Source organism: Triturus cristatus, chromosome 3_2, assembly GCF_964204655.1.
Source record: "Triturus cristatus chromosome 3_2, aTriCri1.1, whole genome shotgun sequence".
NCBI lineage: Eukaryota > Metazoa > Chordata > Amphibia > Caudata > Salamandridae > Triturus > Triturus cristatus.
In genome coordinates, this window is record NC_140584.1 from 603,285,823 (window position 1) to 603,304,151 (window position 18,329).

An 18,329-nucleotide genomic window follows, 5' to 3' on the forward strand; every position below is an offset into this window, starting at 1 on the left:
ATTTATGAGTTGCATTGACTAGCTAAACAACCTGGTCATTCGTATCTACTTTGCCCATGTACTTGTTGTAATCAAGTGTTCAGGTGGGCTTGTGAACGTAGGTAGGTTTCTGACCCCAAACTGGCACTGGGGAACTGTTCTCATCATATATTGTAGTGAGGATGCGCACATCACGCCTTTTAGAGAACTTGACTACGAGCAGTTTGTTGGGACTCAACGCAATGCTCTGGGATTATTGGTTCTTCTTACATACAAGCTCCTGCAGGAACCCTTTGCACCACCAAGAAACTGTGCAACATGCCACAGTACCACTTTTGCAGAGCTCACTGAAAAGCTCTACTCCTGTATAGAAGTTGTCCCGTAAAAGTTATAATCTTTGTAAAGGAGTAGCTGGACAACTTCTATACAATCTTTCCCATGACTTCTAGCTTGGGAGGGCAACCTACAGGGTTGAGAGTGGAGTCCTTCCCTGTACACAATCTCAAGCTGTATACATAGCCAGTGGAGCTTTCACACAGCTTGTAAAACTTTTGATGCCACAGCAAGCTCTTTTGCTCGCAATATTCTGCCAGAACAGCAGCCGCCCTTTGTACGGGATCGAGGACTCATCAATGGCTATATTCTTTCCAGGAGTTTAAATCTCTGGAAATGTTCCATGGCAGGCCGAATTTTGAACAACCTGTCGTCGTCTGGGTGGTCCCGGGGAAGTGTAGCAGATTTGTCATTGAAATGCGGCATATGCTGCAATAGCATTAACCGATCTCTGCTCATGTACTGTGTTGGAAAGGGTGTTGCCCAAACCTTGTGAGTAGGCCAGTAGGACTACAAGCATGGTTTGTGCACTAATCCCATTTTGACTTTAAGGCCCAAAAGTGTCTTTAACTCCTCAAGTGAAGTGGGAGTCCACCTGTGTTCATTAGAATGAGGCCCTAGAGTGCCTCCATGCTGCCTTGGAAATTACTATAATGTAAATGTAAAGTAAATGGAAATGGAAATTATTATAGTTGCAAATTTGTTTGCTGCAAAATTTCCTCAAAGAAGCCAACATCTACAAAGGGATGGACAAAGTCAATTTGCAAAAAAATTGCTGTATTAACTTTACATCCATTGTCACCAGTAAATGGGGGAATTAAGGGCTTCACTAAATTGGGGGTACTGCCAAAAGAGCACTCCGTCCTTGCATGCCACTGCATGTGCCTGCTCTCTGGGTTGGCCTAAGCTGATACAGTCAATCCACTGTGCAGACTGTGGTTGCGAAGGGATATCACGACTGCCATCATCATGTTCCTCCGAATAGCTGGAAGAAGAGTTGTAGGATGGAACTCAGTCAACTGAAAAATTACTTCTATATTCTGCTGCATTTTCATCTCCCTCAGATGCTGTCTGAGTATTTGATCTTGCCTCTGAGCTGTTCTCCATAGCTTAAGTTAGGGCCCAGGCAGCAGTCATCCACTGACACACCATCGCTGCAGACTGACTAAAACCTTCCTTCTGAAACACTGTCCTACTGAGGCAGAAGTATTTCTCTAAATAAGCCGGTGTGAGTGTGCGTCTGTGAGAAGTGTGCAACAGTAAATAAACAAAAAAGACTTATCTTTTTTGTTGAAGCTGCTAGTTCTCCAAAGGCACTAAATAAGACACTAAATAAGACACTGAATTACTTCACCTCGCCACATACCCAATACCTCAGCATACATTTGTCATGGCTTCTGCAAAGCTTTATGGCTGGGGGAGTTGCTGGATCATTGCGAGTATAAAAGTAATTTTCCAGAGCCAAAAAATCTACCTTTAATCTCCAGAAGCAAACATTCAGATAATAGCCCCTTCAACAATGTGCCCAGGCCTACTCCTTGTGAAAACTCACAGTGCTATCACTAGGGTCACTGGAATTGAGCGGCAGGTGGATTCACTAAATTATGCAGCAAGAAAAGGCAAATTATGCTCCATAATGCCATACATGTTTTTTTTTATAGTATTACTTAATTATTTTGTGATTTGGAAACATGCTAGCACTGCCTGTACGAAGTTTTTCTTATTTTTATAAATGTGCGTTTTCTCCTGGGGGGGAAGAACAACTTCCCCCTCCTCCCCTGGGGTAAAAAAACATTAGAAATAAAATTTCACTTAATCTATAATCCCTGCTTAATATGCCATTGACCTACACCCGCACCGTAGGGGTGAAATCCACAGACCTAGTCTTCACTATTTGTGGACCTGTCCCGATGCTTCTACACTGCCACTGTGGCCCAATCAAAACCCTTCCTCGAGCTGGGGAGGTTTGCCTAATGCTTCCTCGACTGGACTGACTGCATGTGACTTGACTGTGAAATGGAGCAGCCCCAAAGGCCTCATATATCTCTATATGAAAACAGCATCAGTCTGATTCTCTGTCAGTGACCAGAGCTTGTAGTGTCTTTTTAGTTCCCCCAGGCCTGGTCTTATTAAGGGACTCCGGAACTGCAAACTGAGCTCTATTCCTCAGCAAGAAGCTGGAGTTTTCCTTGGAGGCCTGCAAATCTGAAAAGGAGCTTTTCAAGAAAACAACCAGTAGCAGGGGGTTTGGAAGTAAGGAGATGGTATGCCACGTGGAAAGTTTGCTAGGCACCTTAATTAGCTTCGTTGACGGTAAATCACCTGAAAACAACAGTTAATTGTCCCTTAAACTATTATTCAAACTTTCACACCGACAAGATCAAATGCAGGTTCTACTGACCGAGAATCCCAGGTGCTCAGGTAGATTGCGTATGTGAAAGCGCAGTAGTCGAGCCTCTATATTTACTCACACTTCTTGAACACTCGTTTTTCTAAAGGAATGAACCCAGCACCGAGACAAAAGGTGTGTTACAGCACACTGGCACGCAAAATCAAATACAGTGCGGAGGCTAATTTCTCATTGAATAAAAATACATTTTACGGTCTCGCAAATGTCACGTTTTAGCTGTGTTTCATAGAACGGAAATATATGCTTGGCAGTAAACTCATATTTTCAAACTTCACATTTCATATGTGAGCAGAGCTTAAATCTTTTCTTTTCCCCTGCTTGTGCACAACGCTCAAAATACAGGTGGTTATATGGTCTTGATATCGCACTGTAACACTCTTAAAATGAATTAATTTCTGCTCATGTTGTTCTTGGAGAGGATGGGTTTACAAGTGTGTACAAAATTGAAAGCCATTTCCTTTGGCTGAATGGACATGTTTGTATTTTCAGTGTGCAATGGTTTCTGTTGTTGAGCATAATACAGGAATATTCAATAGATGTAAATTCAAATGTTCATATAAAGTGTCTTCAGTTGTACTGAGGAGTAGGCCAGTGTAACTTTTATGTCAGACCACAGTGACTGCACAGTTTTTCGTCTAAAAGTGTATTAAGTGTTAATAATTTATTGCATGTAGTTAATTAAAACCGTTACAAATTGTGTTTAAAAAAGCATTACTTTGCCTAGAACATTGATTGATTAAAAAAAATAGGAAAAGACCTTTTTTCAAAGTTCAACGTTATTCAACGATACTCTGGTGCCGATCACGATCCTGTAAAAACCGGGTACGAACCGTCGGACGGAGGCTTTTTTCCGTCCGACTCGTACCCGGTTGTAAAAATTTACAAACATGCAAGTACGATTCGCACGGAAACACCATTTCCGTACGAGTCGTACAAAACAACGACCGACGAAAAGATACATACAAATGTGATCCGGAGAAAGCGCCGACGTGACGTCGGGACGCCCTCAGGCAGCTTTTCACGAACCAGGAAGTACGATTCGAACCGACAGCGGGCCGGACGGCAATATTTTCACGGCACCCAAAAAGTGCCGGAAAAGCGAAGTACGCCGTGATGCGAGTGGAATTGGGGGCCCGGTACGCGCCGTACCCCCCCCAGCCCCTGTGAGTACGCGCCGACCCCCCCAGCCCCCGCATGTATGCGCCGACCCCCCCCAGCCCCCGCATGTACGCGCCGACCCCCCCAACCCCCGTGAGTATGCGCCGACCCCCCCAGCCCCCGCATGTACGCGCCGACCCCCCCCAGCCCCCGCATGTATGCGCCGACCCCCCCCAACCCCCGTGAGTATGCGCCGACCCCCCCCAGCCCCCGCATGTACGCGCCGACCCCCCCATGTACGTACGAGTCGTACCCCCGTGTATGTACGGTGCGTACCCCCATGTATGCATGGAGCGTACCCCCCGTGTATGTATGGAGCGTACCCCCCGTGTATGTATGGAGCGTACCCCCGTGTATGTATGGAGCATACCCCCGTGTATGTATGGAGCGTACCCCCGTGTACGTATAAGTCATACCCCCGTGTATGTACAGTGCGTACCCCCCCGTGTATGTATGGAGCGTACCCCCCGTGTACGTACGAGTCGTACCCCCGTGTATGTACGGTGCGTACCCCCCGTGTATGTATGGAGCGTACCCCCCGTGTACGTACGAGTCGTACCCCCGTGTATGTACGGTGCGTACCCCCAGCGCTACGTGCTGGGGGTACGCACCGTACATACACAGGGGTACGACTCGTACGTACACGGGGGTACGCTCCATACATACACGGGGGTACGCTCCATACATACACGGGGGGTACGCTCCATACATACACGGGGGTACGCACCGTACATACACGGGGGTACGACTCGTACGTACACGGGGGGTACGCTCCATACATACACAGGGGGGGTACGCTCCATACATACACGGGGGGTACGCTCCATACATACACGGGGGGTACGCACCGTACATACACGGGGGTACGACTCGTACGTACATGGGGGGGTCGGCGCGTACATGCGGGGGCTGGGGGGGTCGGCGCGTACATGCGGGGGCTGGGGGGGGTCGGCGCGTATGCGGGCACGTCTCCATGGTTGCTATGGGAGTTCGGTGCGGACGGTGTTTTTTCCATACGGTTGTAACATCGGACGCACGGGATGGATCGTGATTCCGCGGTCGGACTTCACTTTTCACATTTGTACGGTAAATCGTCCGAGGACGTGTCGGACACATTTTCCGACCCGAGGACGTGTGGGGAATTATTCCCAATGCGGTTCGTATGGACTTTTTACCATGCGAATCGTGATTGCCAGTTTGTACGGCACTTGTACGATTCGTACGGTAAAAAGACCGGATACGAGTCGGACTGGCAATTTTTTTACCGGATCGTGATCGGCACCTCTGTGTTTAAATTAATTCTTTTTAGTCCATCTTTTTACATATTTCTTAAAACGTGTGCTGAAATCCAGGGCTGTATTGTGCCGTCACTTGTATTCTTATCGTTACTTGTCGTTGTGCTCCTGCGATGTACCTGTGAAGTGTATTAAAAATCTACTTTTGGGAGATGAGCCAGAGATTTCTCCGGCTCTCCTTTCAAGCAGACTTCATGCTAAAGCTTTCTTTGAACAGAATTTAGAATACTTTCCGGTTCCTTCTATAGCGATAAATTGAGCAGTCCTTCTTGCGAAATCTCTTTATTTCTCGCTTGCTTTGTGCTAGACTATAAACAGTGCTTCACTTAGAGTTCAATTTTCTGCTGGCAATAATTTTGCCTTTTTGTATTATGAGCATTTTGAATTGATACACTAACCATTGCTTTTTTCTTTCTTTATTGATGTCCAACTTCAAATAAACCCTTATGTTTTGTACTTTGAACTTTGCCTTGTGCTTATTTTCCTATGCAGATTTTCCCATGAAATTTATTTGAGTTTTAAATGAATTTTATGTTAGGGCTTTCATCTTTAAAGATTCACTCACAGCCCCTAACCATCAATCGGCCCTTTTGATGTGAAAACTACTGATATAGGTGTGAGAGAGGCTGCTCGTTGGTACTGAAGAAATGCTGATACCGATACCAGAAATCCCAAATAAAATAATCCTTACATTTGAGAAGTTGCATTTCGCACAATGATTAATGTTTTTACTCAGCGGCAACTGGTGTTAGAAAAATATCCCTTAAAGAAGGATTTCCTAGATATTTAATTTACTGTCAAACAATTTCTAACAACATCGGACTAAGAAAGATGCTCACACTGGTAAAAAAAAAAGTAATTATTTCTTTCAGGCTTTCAATTTCCCTTTATAATGGTATATGGTAACAATGCTCGCTTATCTTTGTTTGCAGGCCCTGGATCCCTCTGGTTCACCTTCCGTACCCCTCATGATTGGTTGCGCAGTATCCTGTATGGCCTTACTGATTTTGCTTGCTGTCTATGCTGCATTTTGGAGGTTGGTAAATCAATTGAGAATCTCTTTGTAATAGTATTTAGAATTAAAAACAATGGCACCCCTTTTTTAAGCAGCACATGTTGAAATGAGACTTATGGATCACCTCCTCAAATACACCTAAACGAAACAGGGAAGGGAGTTAGGAATGGGTTATTTTAAGCAGGTTTGCTTTAAGGAAGCCTTTTTTCCATAATATACATTTTTGCTGATCATATATATGAAAGGAAAATGGAAACTGGGGACTCAGTGCACAACCTCTGTATTTAATGCTGTTGTCATACAAATCGAGTCCGTACTTCTTGAAGCACAAAAATGATTTTGCAAATAGTCACTTCATCGCACAAGTTAATCCAAGCACAGACTTGATTCTTGATCTGCTATATTTTAGCCAACAATCAAATATATTTTTAGTCAGCAATGCAATGTATTTTTATCCAGAATGTGTTTCGGGGTCTGTTTTGCTTCCTCAGGACTTTGTTGTGTTTATTCAGTCTTGTTTAAAAATACACATTCGATTTTGGAAATTTGAACAGTGAAAATAGATATCAAAGAATGTAAATTACTCAACGTTGTAAACGTAAGTAATGTCAGTCAGTTCCTCTTCTTGCCTGCTTGTATCAAGTCAAAAAAAGTATATGCCCACCTGCGACAAGAAAGATAATGTAAAAATACAGATGCAAATGATTCAAAATGCAAATGTAATGATATACCCCATGGCTGTACCAGACAACATAGTTTCAGGCCAGACTTTCCTCTGACTTCTTCCTGTCAAGGGAGCCAAAGTGCAGTGAAAGTATCGTGGTTTGTGGCACTTTGCTTTGTTTTGCTAAGCTGTGTCTGCTTTCTGTCAGAAGTAAGACTTATCTTAGTAATGGCTTACTTTCAAAACTTTGATGCTGTGTGTAATACTTTACTTATCCACTGTAAATCTAACTATGCTTTACCATCCATTCCGATTTTCAGCCTCTCTTATTTTTATCTATTTTTCATTATATGATTCCTGGGTAAAGTGTCATTGAGTTAAGATAATAATATGTGTATTCAGGCATATGTAAATCATTGCATCTTTTAGTTTATTAAGTCAATGGTAAAGAGAAATTAAATTATATTTGCGCAACCATAAGAAGATCTGTAACAACACCTGTAAAAATGAAGATGTAACTAAGGAAGCCAAAGCTGGCCTTCGGATGGATACTTCTAAATGAGGATTCCTCATCTTTAATCCTTCCAGGCACCAAGTTGTATGCAGACATTTTGTGCAATAGCCTCTGTGTGCCATAGGCGGTACCATTGAACTCCACGGTAACTCCATCACAGCTTTGATGACACAGAGACGCATGTAGGCATCACCCCAGAGCACCAACGTCAGTTCCTGTTTTTCTCTGCCCATATGCGCATATCTGGAGGTCTGCTTCCAACATTTTTCTTTGACTGTATGCAGTGATGTCTCACCTAAGTAATAAGATATCAGACACAGACACACATGACAACTGAATTTGGTGCCTTAAGTCCAACCATGACTCCAAGGCCTGCGTTAAATGCTCTCTATGGCACCGAAGGCCAACAGGAATAGTGAAGGTAAGCTTTACATCGCTGAGTATAAGTAACAGGGGCGGTCCGGTTCAAAGTCTCAAGGCTGTTCCTTGTCCTGGTTGCGATTTTCAGGTAAGTTAAGACAACATCGAAAGACAAGTCTTGTCACAAACACAAGCACGCTAATCAGGATTCGGTCCCATTCCGCTGCTCTCACTCGAGGTAGAAGTCATGTAGTCGGCACGCAAAAGCTTCTACTGTGTCTGTGCCATCCAGGTCAGATCCAGTTCTGAGATTGAAGTCCATTTGCCACAAATTTACTGCGCCATTGTTGACCCCACAACAAATTGAGGCCTATAAGGAGGTGACACTGCAGTTGTATTGTATAGTTCTGGGGCCCTTGGGCAAGTCTTTTTGGCCCATTGATCTTTCAGGGCCTCCAGTTGGGCTTCTGTCAGCTGGCCCTTCCCTAGCCCCAACTGACTATGTTCAGTCTCAGCTGGTGCCAGGCCGAACCTCAACATTTTTCCCACAGTCCCAAACTGTATTGCCCAGCTCAGCATCAGCTCTGGAAGCTCCATGCCAGAGTTGGTTCAGGAGCTGAATTCAACAAGATCTCAGCCTGCGTTCTGCACCCAAATCACCACAATCTACACCTGCAGATTGAGTGTAATTAATGGAGTGACTTTAACCTCCTGTCAGAAGTTGTAGTTATGGTTGTGATTTTGCCTGCTTGTTTTCCATCCATGAAGTCTATATACTCTTGCCACTGATCTAAATTTTTTACCTGGTGTAAAGACAGAAGTGTTGATCCTCTTCAAGGCAAGCTGTCTGATGTTCTTTTGTTTGTTTTTTCTGTGGACTGGCCAAGGTTTGCAGTGGATACCATTAAATGTAACTTATCAGTCATTTTTGCCTTTCCGCATTTGCTAAATCAGTCTTTTTTATTGAAGTCGTCCTGTGAGATATTTTTCTCAAAAGAGCTTCAATATAGGTTTCCCCTGCTCCTTTTATTATGGTGCTGAGGGACCTTATTATAAAAGTCAAAATGTTCATTGTCAGCAATTTAAGCCATAACAATTAAAACATTAACATTCACTGGACCTTAATTTGTTCTGTACCATTTTGATGTGTTCACTGTTTAAGCCTATGCACTGTTGCATGCAGAGACATTCGATATGTCTGCATGTCACGTCATGTGGATTACAGCTATTATCTTCAGTTACCTTATACTGCCATTGACACAGACAAGTTGGTGCTTTGGACTTTTGGCAGTCCATCGTGGTAGCTGCACACAAACTGCCAAAATAGTCAGGCATACCCATTAGTTTTCTGACAGTGGTGCCATTGCTTTCACTACAGTCAGAAACCCTAAACCGACGAGTGCATGGTCTGATGTTCTTTATTTCTTTTAAGAACTTCCAGTGAGACCATAGCTATCCTGTACAAAACAAATAAGAAAATGGCCCCTACATCTTGAGAGAACACTTCCATAAAATCAGTAATGTAAAACATTTGTTGGGAGGCAAAAAAGTTGTCTGAGTGTCTGTCACTAAACCTTCAATGTCTACCTGACGGGGGCTCCACTGAAGGCACAGAGTTCTCTGCAGAGCCAGCAGAAATCCCTTTGTATTGTAGGTGGCAGTCCAGCCAGCGAGGCAGAGAAAAGACTCTGCCAACCTCATGGATGGCAGACCTTCTGTCAAAATATAAATTAGGCCTTTAGTTCTTACCTTGCTAGGACTAAGGAGCAGGGAATGGATGATCAATTCTTTCTCAGGTTTCCTGGGGCAAAGAAAGAAAAGGCAGTCTAGAAATGGACCCTATAGAGTTGGATTCTCCTTTGCATTAAACTTTGCTCTGACCATCAATGAGCCTTCTGGGGGACTTAGGATGAAGGCAGTAAACACTGCCCAAGCTAGAAGTGTTCCAAGGTTGAACATCTGGTAAGCTGCTTCAAGGGCATCCTTCCATACCTTCACCAGGCATTACTTACTGTATAGAATCTCAGGTCCCTCAGAGAGGGTTATTTTTCCTTTTCAGTCTTGAGCATTTCCTCATGTAAAGTCCACTTGTGAGATCCACCACATTTCGGAGGGTACTACTTTGGCATAGATTCAGAAAGTTAAGAATATGTTGTTAGAAATGTGTCTTAGGAGAAGAAGTCACTTGCCTTAGGTATCACTCTAACTGCAGTCCTCACTGCCTGCCTACCTCCACTGTAGCTTGGAGTAACCTTCTTGTACATTTTAAGGTCCCTAGTTAGACTACGAATTGACAACATCATAATTTGTTGATCTTTAATCGAATAAGGGTGTGAAAATTGTTGATTAACAGATGTCAGCATGCAGGCATGGCGCCAATATGTAGCTGGCTGTTGACAATGTGGAGAGTTGCTACTGAGTCTGATTACATCACTTGCCAGTGTGCAGGAACCATTAGGGAAAGTTTCCTGATCCAGTCTGGCACTTCAGAAGATTCAAAAGGTGAGGAGTCTGTGGTTGGATAGAGTATCCACCAGAAAGAGCATTACCAAAGGTAAGTAACTTGTTCATCAGGTACAAAACAGTCACATTCATACAGGTGTTCAGAAATAATGCAACATGAGAAAATTTGAATTAACTCCTTTTTAATTTACAAGCAAGAAAAGTGGAGTAAAGTCACTTATCAACACTTTCATAGTTTTACACTATATTTATACCAAGATCACGATTGGGCTACCAGAGTTCGATTTTATTGGGATGGTGGAGTGTGCCACATTCTGCCGGCTTCTGAACTGGCATGCCTCACTCTAATGATGACCACAAGGAGGATCACACAAAACCAAGCAATGAAGCTGGAGGCTAAACCACCCATAAACAGTCTCACAGAGTTAGAGGATGAATTTCCTGCATTGTTATGTCATTCTCTCTGAAGTTAGTAAATATTGGAATAGTGAACCTGGTTCAGAGAGGACTTTTCTTGGCAGTTCAGGCAGGACAGTTCCTGTTGGAGCAGGACTATTTGCAAGCATTGCTCCCATCACCTTTTGTGTGTTTGTTGTTGTAGGAAAGTGCCTCTTTTGGACATGGTTAGCCCCCACTTTTGGTCTGGAAAATTATGTAATTTTGACTGGAAGCACACAAAGGTTCCTGCCAACCAGTTCCCCTGTGCCAGAATCTCTTTCCCTAAACTGTACCTTGTGTTTCCCAATGGGCACAACTTCAGTACCCCTTGTAAGTCACTAGTAAATGGTCCCCTGGTACCTAGGGCATTGGCACTGAAGAGGAACCCCAAGGGTAGCAGTACAAATTGGGTTCCCTCATCAAGGCCATGCACACTGCCATCGCAGACTGTGTGCCTTGGTGCAGACAAAACCAAAGAGTCGACATGGCACAAATCCTTGTGTGCCATGCTTCCAAACCCTGCATGAGATATAGGTAAGAAACCCCTCTAGCAGGCCTTATAGCCCTAAGGCAGGGTGCACTATATCTCCTGTGAGGGCATACCTACATGAGTGGATATGCCCTTACAATATCCATCGATTCTTGGATATTGGAAGTGAACAGGGAAGCCATAGAGAATACATGGGCTGGACACTAATCATTATGAGTTCCCCAGCCCCATGATGGCATCACTGTACCAAACATCTCGTCGTAATAAACCTGCATTGATTCCTGTGTCAGATTTATTACAAATTGCACACAGAACACCCCTTAGAGGAGTCCCCTGAATCCTACCAACCCTTAGTGTGGGCACTGTCTGGTCTAAGCTAGCCTCCCACCACCAGACAGAGTTCTGACCTCATGGGGACGAGCACCAGCACACTCAGAGGTTGACGACAAAGCCTGTCCTGGGCAGAAGTGTTCACACCTTCCCCCCGTCTGGAGGAGCCATCTGTGGCAGAAAGCCTCAAAGGCCTTGATTTCTTTGAAATGCCACCCCAGCCTCCCCTGATAGAAGGAGCAGGCCTCCCTTCCTGTCCTCACCAACTTTGATGGGAAGACAGGCGGGAAAACTTAAAAAGAATAGGAGCTGTGTTGCTGTCTGTCAACTCTACCCCTCAGGTGCTGGAGGCGAGGTGAAGCACATTTTTCAGTGCCCTTCATCTTAAAGATGGTAAAGCTTCTGCAATCACGGTTAGGGTTATGTCCCCCTCCCATGGTAGGTGGGCGCAATACAGGCTGTAGACACCCCAGTTATGGGGCTCATTGCCCACGACCCTTCACTCCCATGTAAACGCCCCTTACATTGAGTATTTAGGTGACATCCCCAGACCCTGAACTTAGATTCCACGGACACAAAAAGAAGACAGCGAAGAAACGCTGCTGGACCGAGAACTGCAGACCTCGTGGTGGACTTTGGGTGCAAACTCTTGCCTGCAGCCATAGAAATCGACAATCGCCATCCTCCGTCTCGTCTTGTCACTGTGTGGCCTCCACTAACCCTTCACCACTTCACCACTTCGCAAATTGTCAAGGAACTTCCTTGAGATAGAGGTACTATCTCCTTTCAGCCACAAGTCTCCAAAAGCAGCAAAGTCCTGTCTAGGGGCATTCATCTCCCAAGCCCAACTGATGTTTCTGAGTGCCCTCCAAAGGTACACTTGCTCTGGAGGGTCAGTTAGGCCCCTGCACCAAGTCTTGGGGCCCCAGGACCCACTGGAGCTGCACGGCACCAAGATCCAGGGCAACCACACAATAACTGTATTGTATTGCATTGTCCACATGACTTTTTTCTCCTCCATCCATAGGAAATGTATTGTGCGTAATTGTGCAAAACTGTGATTATTGCATTTTACTGTAATTTATCATATTGTGAAAAGTTTTTTCTCGAGCAGTACCCCTGCGATGTGGTTGGTAGCATTGTTTGGCTCCGCATGGTCTCGTCTGCATTATCCACACCAGAACTGACATGTGCATTGCCTATATTGGCGTCACACTAGCAGGCTGACATCGATTCTTTGCTTTCTGCACCAGTCAGAGCAGCTATAAAGAGCTACCCCTTAGTCAATTTTTGAAGAAACGTTTTTTACTTTTTGTTGAGTCTTTTTGTGCTTTTCCTCTTGGTGTGGTATGGAAGTCATCTCAGAAGAGCGGCTTCAAGACGTGCGGCGCCTGTTACCGCTCAATGTTAATGACGGACCGCCATCCTATATGCTTTTGGTGCTTCGAGTGTGACCATGATCCAAAGGCCTGCTCCGATTGCTGCGCCATGAACCCGAAGGCCCTGAGGGAGCGATCCCTCAAGCTCCTGGTGGCTCGGCGTGTGACGATCCAGATCCCGGACGAGAGGAATGTCCCGAGAGCAGTCGTGGAGCCCGAGATCCTAGTCGCACTCGAAGTGGTCCAGCCATTCATTTAAATCCCACTAAAAGAAGGAGAAGAAGTTGAAGAGTTCTTCAAGTTCGCCTTGTCGGTCAGTAGACGAGATGTGGGAACATCGTAATTCGAGGCCTGGCTCCGTGCCTGGGTTGTCTCCATGCCTCCCTGAGTTTCTAGGAGCTGGAGCGACCGCTGCCCAATTAAGAGAATTTTATGAGGCTAAGCACCTCATATTTGGGAAGCCCATTCCCTCTGATGCTGATTCGGAAGGGGCCACGACTTTCTCCACACCGGAGGCTCCGGCGCTAGTCTGAAACCTTGGATCTACAGGTGGATTCACATTGGTGCCGGTTGTGCAAACTCGACCTTTCCCAACACTGATCCCGATGCTGATGCCCCTGAAACCGACGGCACTGTCCTCATTCTGATCCCCAGCTCTGACACAGAGCTGGAGGGGTGTCGTCTGGCGCTGACTCCAGCACCAACTAGAGCCATGCCTTCCAGGCCAGATCTTCAGCCCTATTCTTATGGGCTAGGACTTGGGATGAGTGGGAGGGGTTGCTGGACCCTGATGAATACCAGCCTTAAGATGCAAACATGGAGGCAGACTTCTAGACAGAAGTGCAACCAGTAGTGTCCCCTTCAGGACTGCTTCTTCCATTTAATGAAGCAATTACTGACGTCATACTTGGGACTTGGTCCAATCGCAACACAAGGACTCCTGTGAACAGGACAATTGCAAGCTGCCACAGCGCCGCCCCATGGGCTCTCAACTTCCCCATTCAACACTCTACCCTGGAGAGCTTGGTGGTCCAAGCCTCCAATTCCCACGTAAATTCGGGCACATTCCCAACCACACCACTGGATCAGGAATCCAGGAGGCTGGACAACTTAAGCAAGAAGATGTTTTCTTACACCAGACTGGCACTGCGGTACGTGAACACCCAATGCATTTTGGGCTGCTATTCCCATTCTCTGTGAGATACAGTTGTGCAGGTGCTGCCATGAATCCCGGAGGAGGCCCGGGCCATACTCTCCCAGGCGGTTGCCGAGCAGAAAGACGCAGCTAAGTTCACGGTTCAATGTGGACTGGACACCACCGACTCACTGGGCAGAGCGGTTTTGTAGACAGTGGCCTTACTGCACCATGCTTGGTTGAGGATTACTGGTTTTTCTGGGGATGTCCAAACATCGCTTATGGACATGCTTTTAATAGCTCCCGTCTTTTCGGAGAAAAGGCGGTTTCATCACTGGAGCAGCAGGGATACGACCAGGTCCTTGGGTTTTTTCCATGACCCCTCGTCATCCCCCATCTGCCTTTCACTTCTTTTGTGGCCATGGAAGGGGCTTCCAGCTGCATCTATCCTCTCCCAGTCACTTCATCGCGCATCCTTCCCAGCCTCTGTGTAGCCCAGGACGCGGTACACACAGACCCTGTGGGTGGGGCAGCCAAAGGTTAGGCTAGTCCAAAACCCCCCTCCCCCAGGCAGCCGCAGCCTCCAAACCCTTCTAGTCTGCCTCTTACCATCATGGGCTCCTAGTGGGGGGCAGGATCCACCATCACCTGCCAAACTGGCATTCTGTAATGGCTGATCAGTGGGTTTTGCAGATTGTCCAAAGGGGCTATTCCCTTCCCTTCGTGACTACCCCTCCCACATGCCACCTGCTCATGACAGAATAACGGAGGACCACCCATCCCTTCGCTGCCAGGAAGTGATGGTTGTCTTGGACAAGGAAGCGCTAGAGAGGGTGCCGATGCCAGAAGTAGGCCGTGGTTGTTATTCTTGCTACTTTCTGGTAGAAGGATGGAGGCCATGTGTCCTATCCTAGACCTGTGCCCTCTCAATTTCTTCCTCAAGAAGGAGAAGTTCTAAATAGTCACGCTCACTCGGCTCCTTCCTGCCCTAGCCCTGGGAGTTTAAATGGTAGCATGGACTTGCAGGATGCATACTTCCACATTCTCGTCCTGCCTGCCCACACGCATTACCTGCACTGTTCACAGTGGGCTGTGAGCACTTTCAGTTCACTATGCTCCCTTTAGGCCTTATAAGCACCCATCTGGTTTTCACCAAGGTGATGGCGGTGGTTGCAGCTCATCGGGGTGCCAGTCTTCCCCCTAGCTCGATGAATGGCTGTTGAAGGCAGACTCGCCCTAGGCTGTGGCCTCCCACCTCCAGACTATGGCAAAAGTCCTCCATTTGCTGAGGTTCACTATCAAGTCTCACCTGACTTCCTTTCAGGCGTTACATTTCATCGGAGGTATTCTGGCCATGGTGCAGTTTCGGGCCTCTCCTTCCGAATGACAAGTCCAGTATATGCAGGCTATGATACCGATGTTTCAGCCTCTATCCTGGATTTCAGTGAGACTGACTTGAGGCTGCTGGGCCTCCTGGCTTCCTGCATCCTGCTTGTGACACATGCCCACTGGCATATGCAGAATCTGCTGTGGGACGTGAAGTTCCAGTAGGTGCAACATCTCTCCAACATGGTCCTGATCTAAGAGGGAACTGCAAAAGATCTGCAGTGGTGGTTAACTAACCGTGATTGGGTCGGTGGTAGACCTCTCTCCCTTTCCCAACCAGATCTGATACTGGTGACAGATGCATCACTCCAGGATGAGGCAGCCATCTGGGAGAGGTGGAGATCAGAAGCCTCTGATTTCTGGCAAAATCCAGACTCCACATCAACCAGTTGGAGCTCCGAGCGATCCGGCTGGCATTAAAAGCCTTCATCCAGGTAAGGTTAGTACAGGTATTCACGGACAACACCATGTAGTACTGCAACGAACAGGGTGGAATTGGGTGTGGAGCCTTTATCCAGAGGCCCTGCATATCTGGACATGGCAGGAACGTCAGGGCATATCCCTGGTGGTTCAACACCTGGCCGGCTCTCTGAACACCAGGGCAGACAAACTCAGCCGTAGATGCCTAGATGACCACGAATGGCAGAGACGCTTTTTATCTCAAGTGGAGCTCAGGCCTCTTGTATGCCTTGCCACCCATACCACTCCTTCCCAGAGGTTTCAAGGAGATCAGGAACGATGGGCCCAAGTTATTCTTGTGGCTCTGGACTGGGCACGGAGAGTTTGGTATCCCGAACTGTTGAGCATGGCCATCGGTCCTCCAATCAGACTGCCCTTTCAGGAGCCTTTTCTGTCGCAGCAGCAGGGGTGGGTCCTCCACCCGAACCTGTCCACTCTTCACCTTCTTGCATGGCGATTGAATGGTAACAGTTGACAGCTTTCGACCTTCCTCCTGAAGTCTGCAATGTTAACTTAGCAGCCACGCGTCCCTTCACCAAGACGGAATTTGCCTGCCGTTGGGGAAACTTTGTGGTATGGTGTAGAGAAAGACAGATCGATCCCCTTTCTGCCCCCCTTTCTCAGGTTCTTCTCTTCATTCTTTCTCTTACCCAGCAGGGCTGTGCTGGGCACCCTCGAGGCCTATCTTTCTGCTGTTTCCTCTTTTCTGTGGTTGCCTGACCAGCCATCCCTCTTCAAATCCCCTTTTGTAAAAATATTTTTTCAAAAGCTTGCAACATTTGTTCCCATCTTCTCCTTTCATAACGCCTCAATGGGATCTCAATCTTGTCCTCACTTTCCTTATGTCTAATCCTTTTGAACGTTTGCACAATTATCCTCTCAGGCTCCTTACCATTAAGACTGTCTTTTTCGTGGCTATCACATCTGCTCGGACTGTCAGCGAGCTTCAGGCTTTGTCATCAAAGCATCTGTATTTTAACAACTACCCAGACAAACTTGGGCTTCATACGGGAGCTTCCTTTCTACTAAAAGTGGTCACTCCTTTTCACATAGGCCAATCCATCACTCTGCCTTCTTTTTACGCTCCCCCACATCCCTCTAAAGAATAGGAGCAACATCACTGTCTGAACCCAAAAAGAGTGTTGTCGTTCTACCTTGACCGCACACAAGAGTCCTGGGTGAACGGCCAACTGTTCGTGGGGTATTTTGGAGTGAAGAAAGGATGGCCTGTGCAGAAACAGACCACCTCCCGATGGATTGTGCTCTGTATAAAGATCTGTTACACTTTTGCCAAAAAGCAACCCCCTGAGGCTTTGCATGCTTATTGCATGCGGAGTTCGGGTCCTAGATATCAGCCAAGCAGCAACGTTGGCTTCCTTGTACACATTCACAAAACGCTACAGCCTGTTAGGGGTGGGCGAGATTTCCGTTCCGCTCGCGGAAATTGCGACATTTCGACATTTTCGCGTTCCGCGCGGAACGCGAAAATGTCGAAACTTAAGCGATCCGCGACCGGAACTTACAGATATAAATAAAGCAGGTGCCCGAGTTGGAGCTCAAATTCAGTAACGCATTAATCAGCACAAAACATTCGGGAGTAGCTAGGTCGAGGCTGGGCAGGTGTGCTTTTCTCCCCACATCTACCGTCATAAATTAGCTGTGATCCTCGATGGAGCTCTGTGCATCCACGACTTTCTCGAGCTCAACCCCCGTGTAACTCCTGATGCCAGGAGGTTCTGTCTCCTCATCTGCTGCTCTGATCGGTCTCTGGCCCTTTATAAACAAGCGGCATGTGAACTGCATGGAAGACCCGCCACACACACCAGCGGTGGGCATCGTCTTCCCGCCCTTTCCCCCCACTATGATGGACAGCTGACTCACGGAACCCCGGGGCCCGTCGGCGCCGTGGCAACGTTAAAGACACACATGGTCACTGTAGACAACTCTTCTGGCCCTTTACGCAGTTGTAGTGTAGGAAAAGCACTATACATTTACCCAACGAGGTAGCACTTACTGATTAGCCAGTAGAAAGTACTCCGAGTCCAGTTATCTCCCGTCAAAAATTAGCTGTGATCCTCGATGGAGCTCTGTGCATCCACAACTTTTTTGAGCGCAATCCCCGTGTAGTTCCTGACACCAGGAGGTTCTGTCTCCTCGTCTGCTGCACTGATCGGTCTCTGGCCCTTTAAACAAGCGGCATGTGAACTGCATGGAAGCCCCACCACACACACCAGCGGTTGGCAACGTCTTCCCGCCCTTTCCCCCACTATGACAGACAGCTGACTCGAGGGCACCCAACTGGAAGCACTAATCTCCGCGATCACGCGAAATATCGCGAGATCGCGGAGATTTTGTGCCGTTTCGCGATATTTGGCGAAAGGCACTTCCGGTAATTCCGCCCACCCTTACTGCCTGTACAGTCAAGTGCGTCAGGACAGGCACTTTCCCCATTCGGTCCTTCAGGACTTTCCTGTATGGCATTGGTCTGCAGACCCACCTCTGGCGAGGTATTGCTTGGGTA

The 18,329-nt window shown here is 46.8% G+C and overlaps 1 protein-coding gene across 8 annotated transcripts in view; it reads left to right on the forward strand.

Annotated features, from left to right (window-relative positions):
- The window catches only part of ADGRB2 (adhesion G protein-coupled receptor B2), a 1,096,893-nt gene that overhangs the window by 842,870 nt on the left and 235,694 nt on the right, over nucleotides 1–18,329 (forward strand). For all 8 annotated transcript variants that reach the window (XM_085648478.1, XM_085648471.1, XM_085648472.1 and 5 more), the window contains one exon: nucleotides 6,108–6,211. In XM_085648478.1, coding sequence (XP_085504604.1) covers nucleotides 6,108–6,211 — 104 coding nt within the window. The remainder of the gene's footprint in view (nucleotides 1–6,107; nucleotides 6,212–18,329) is intronic.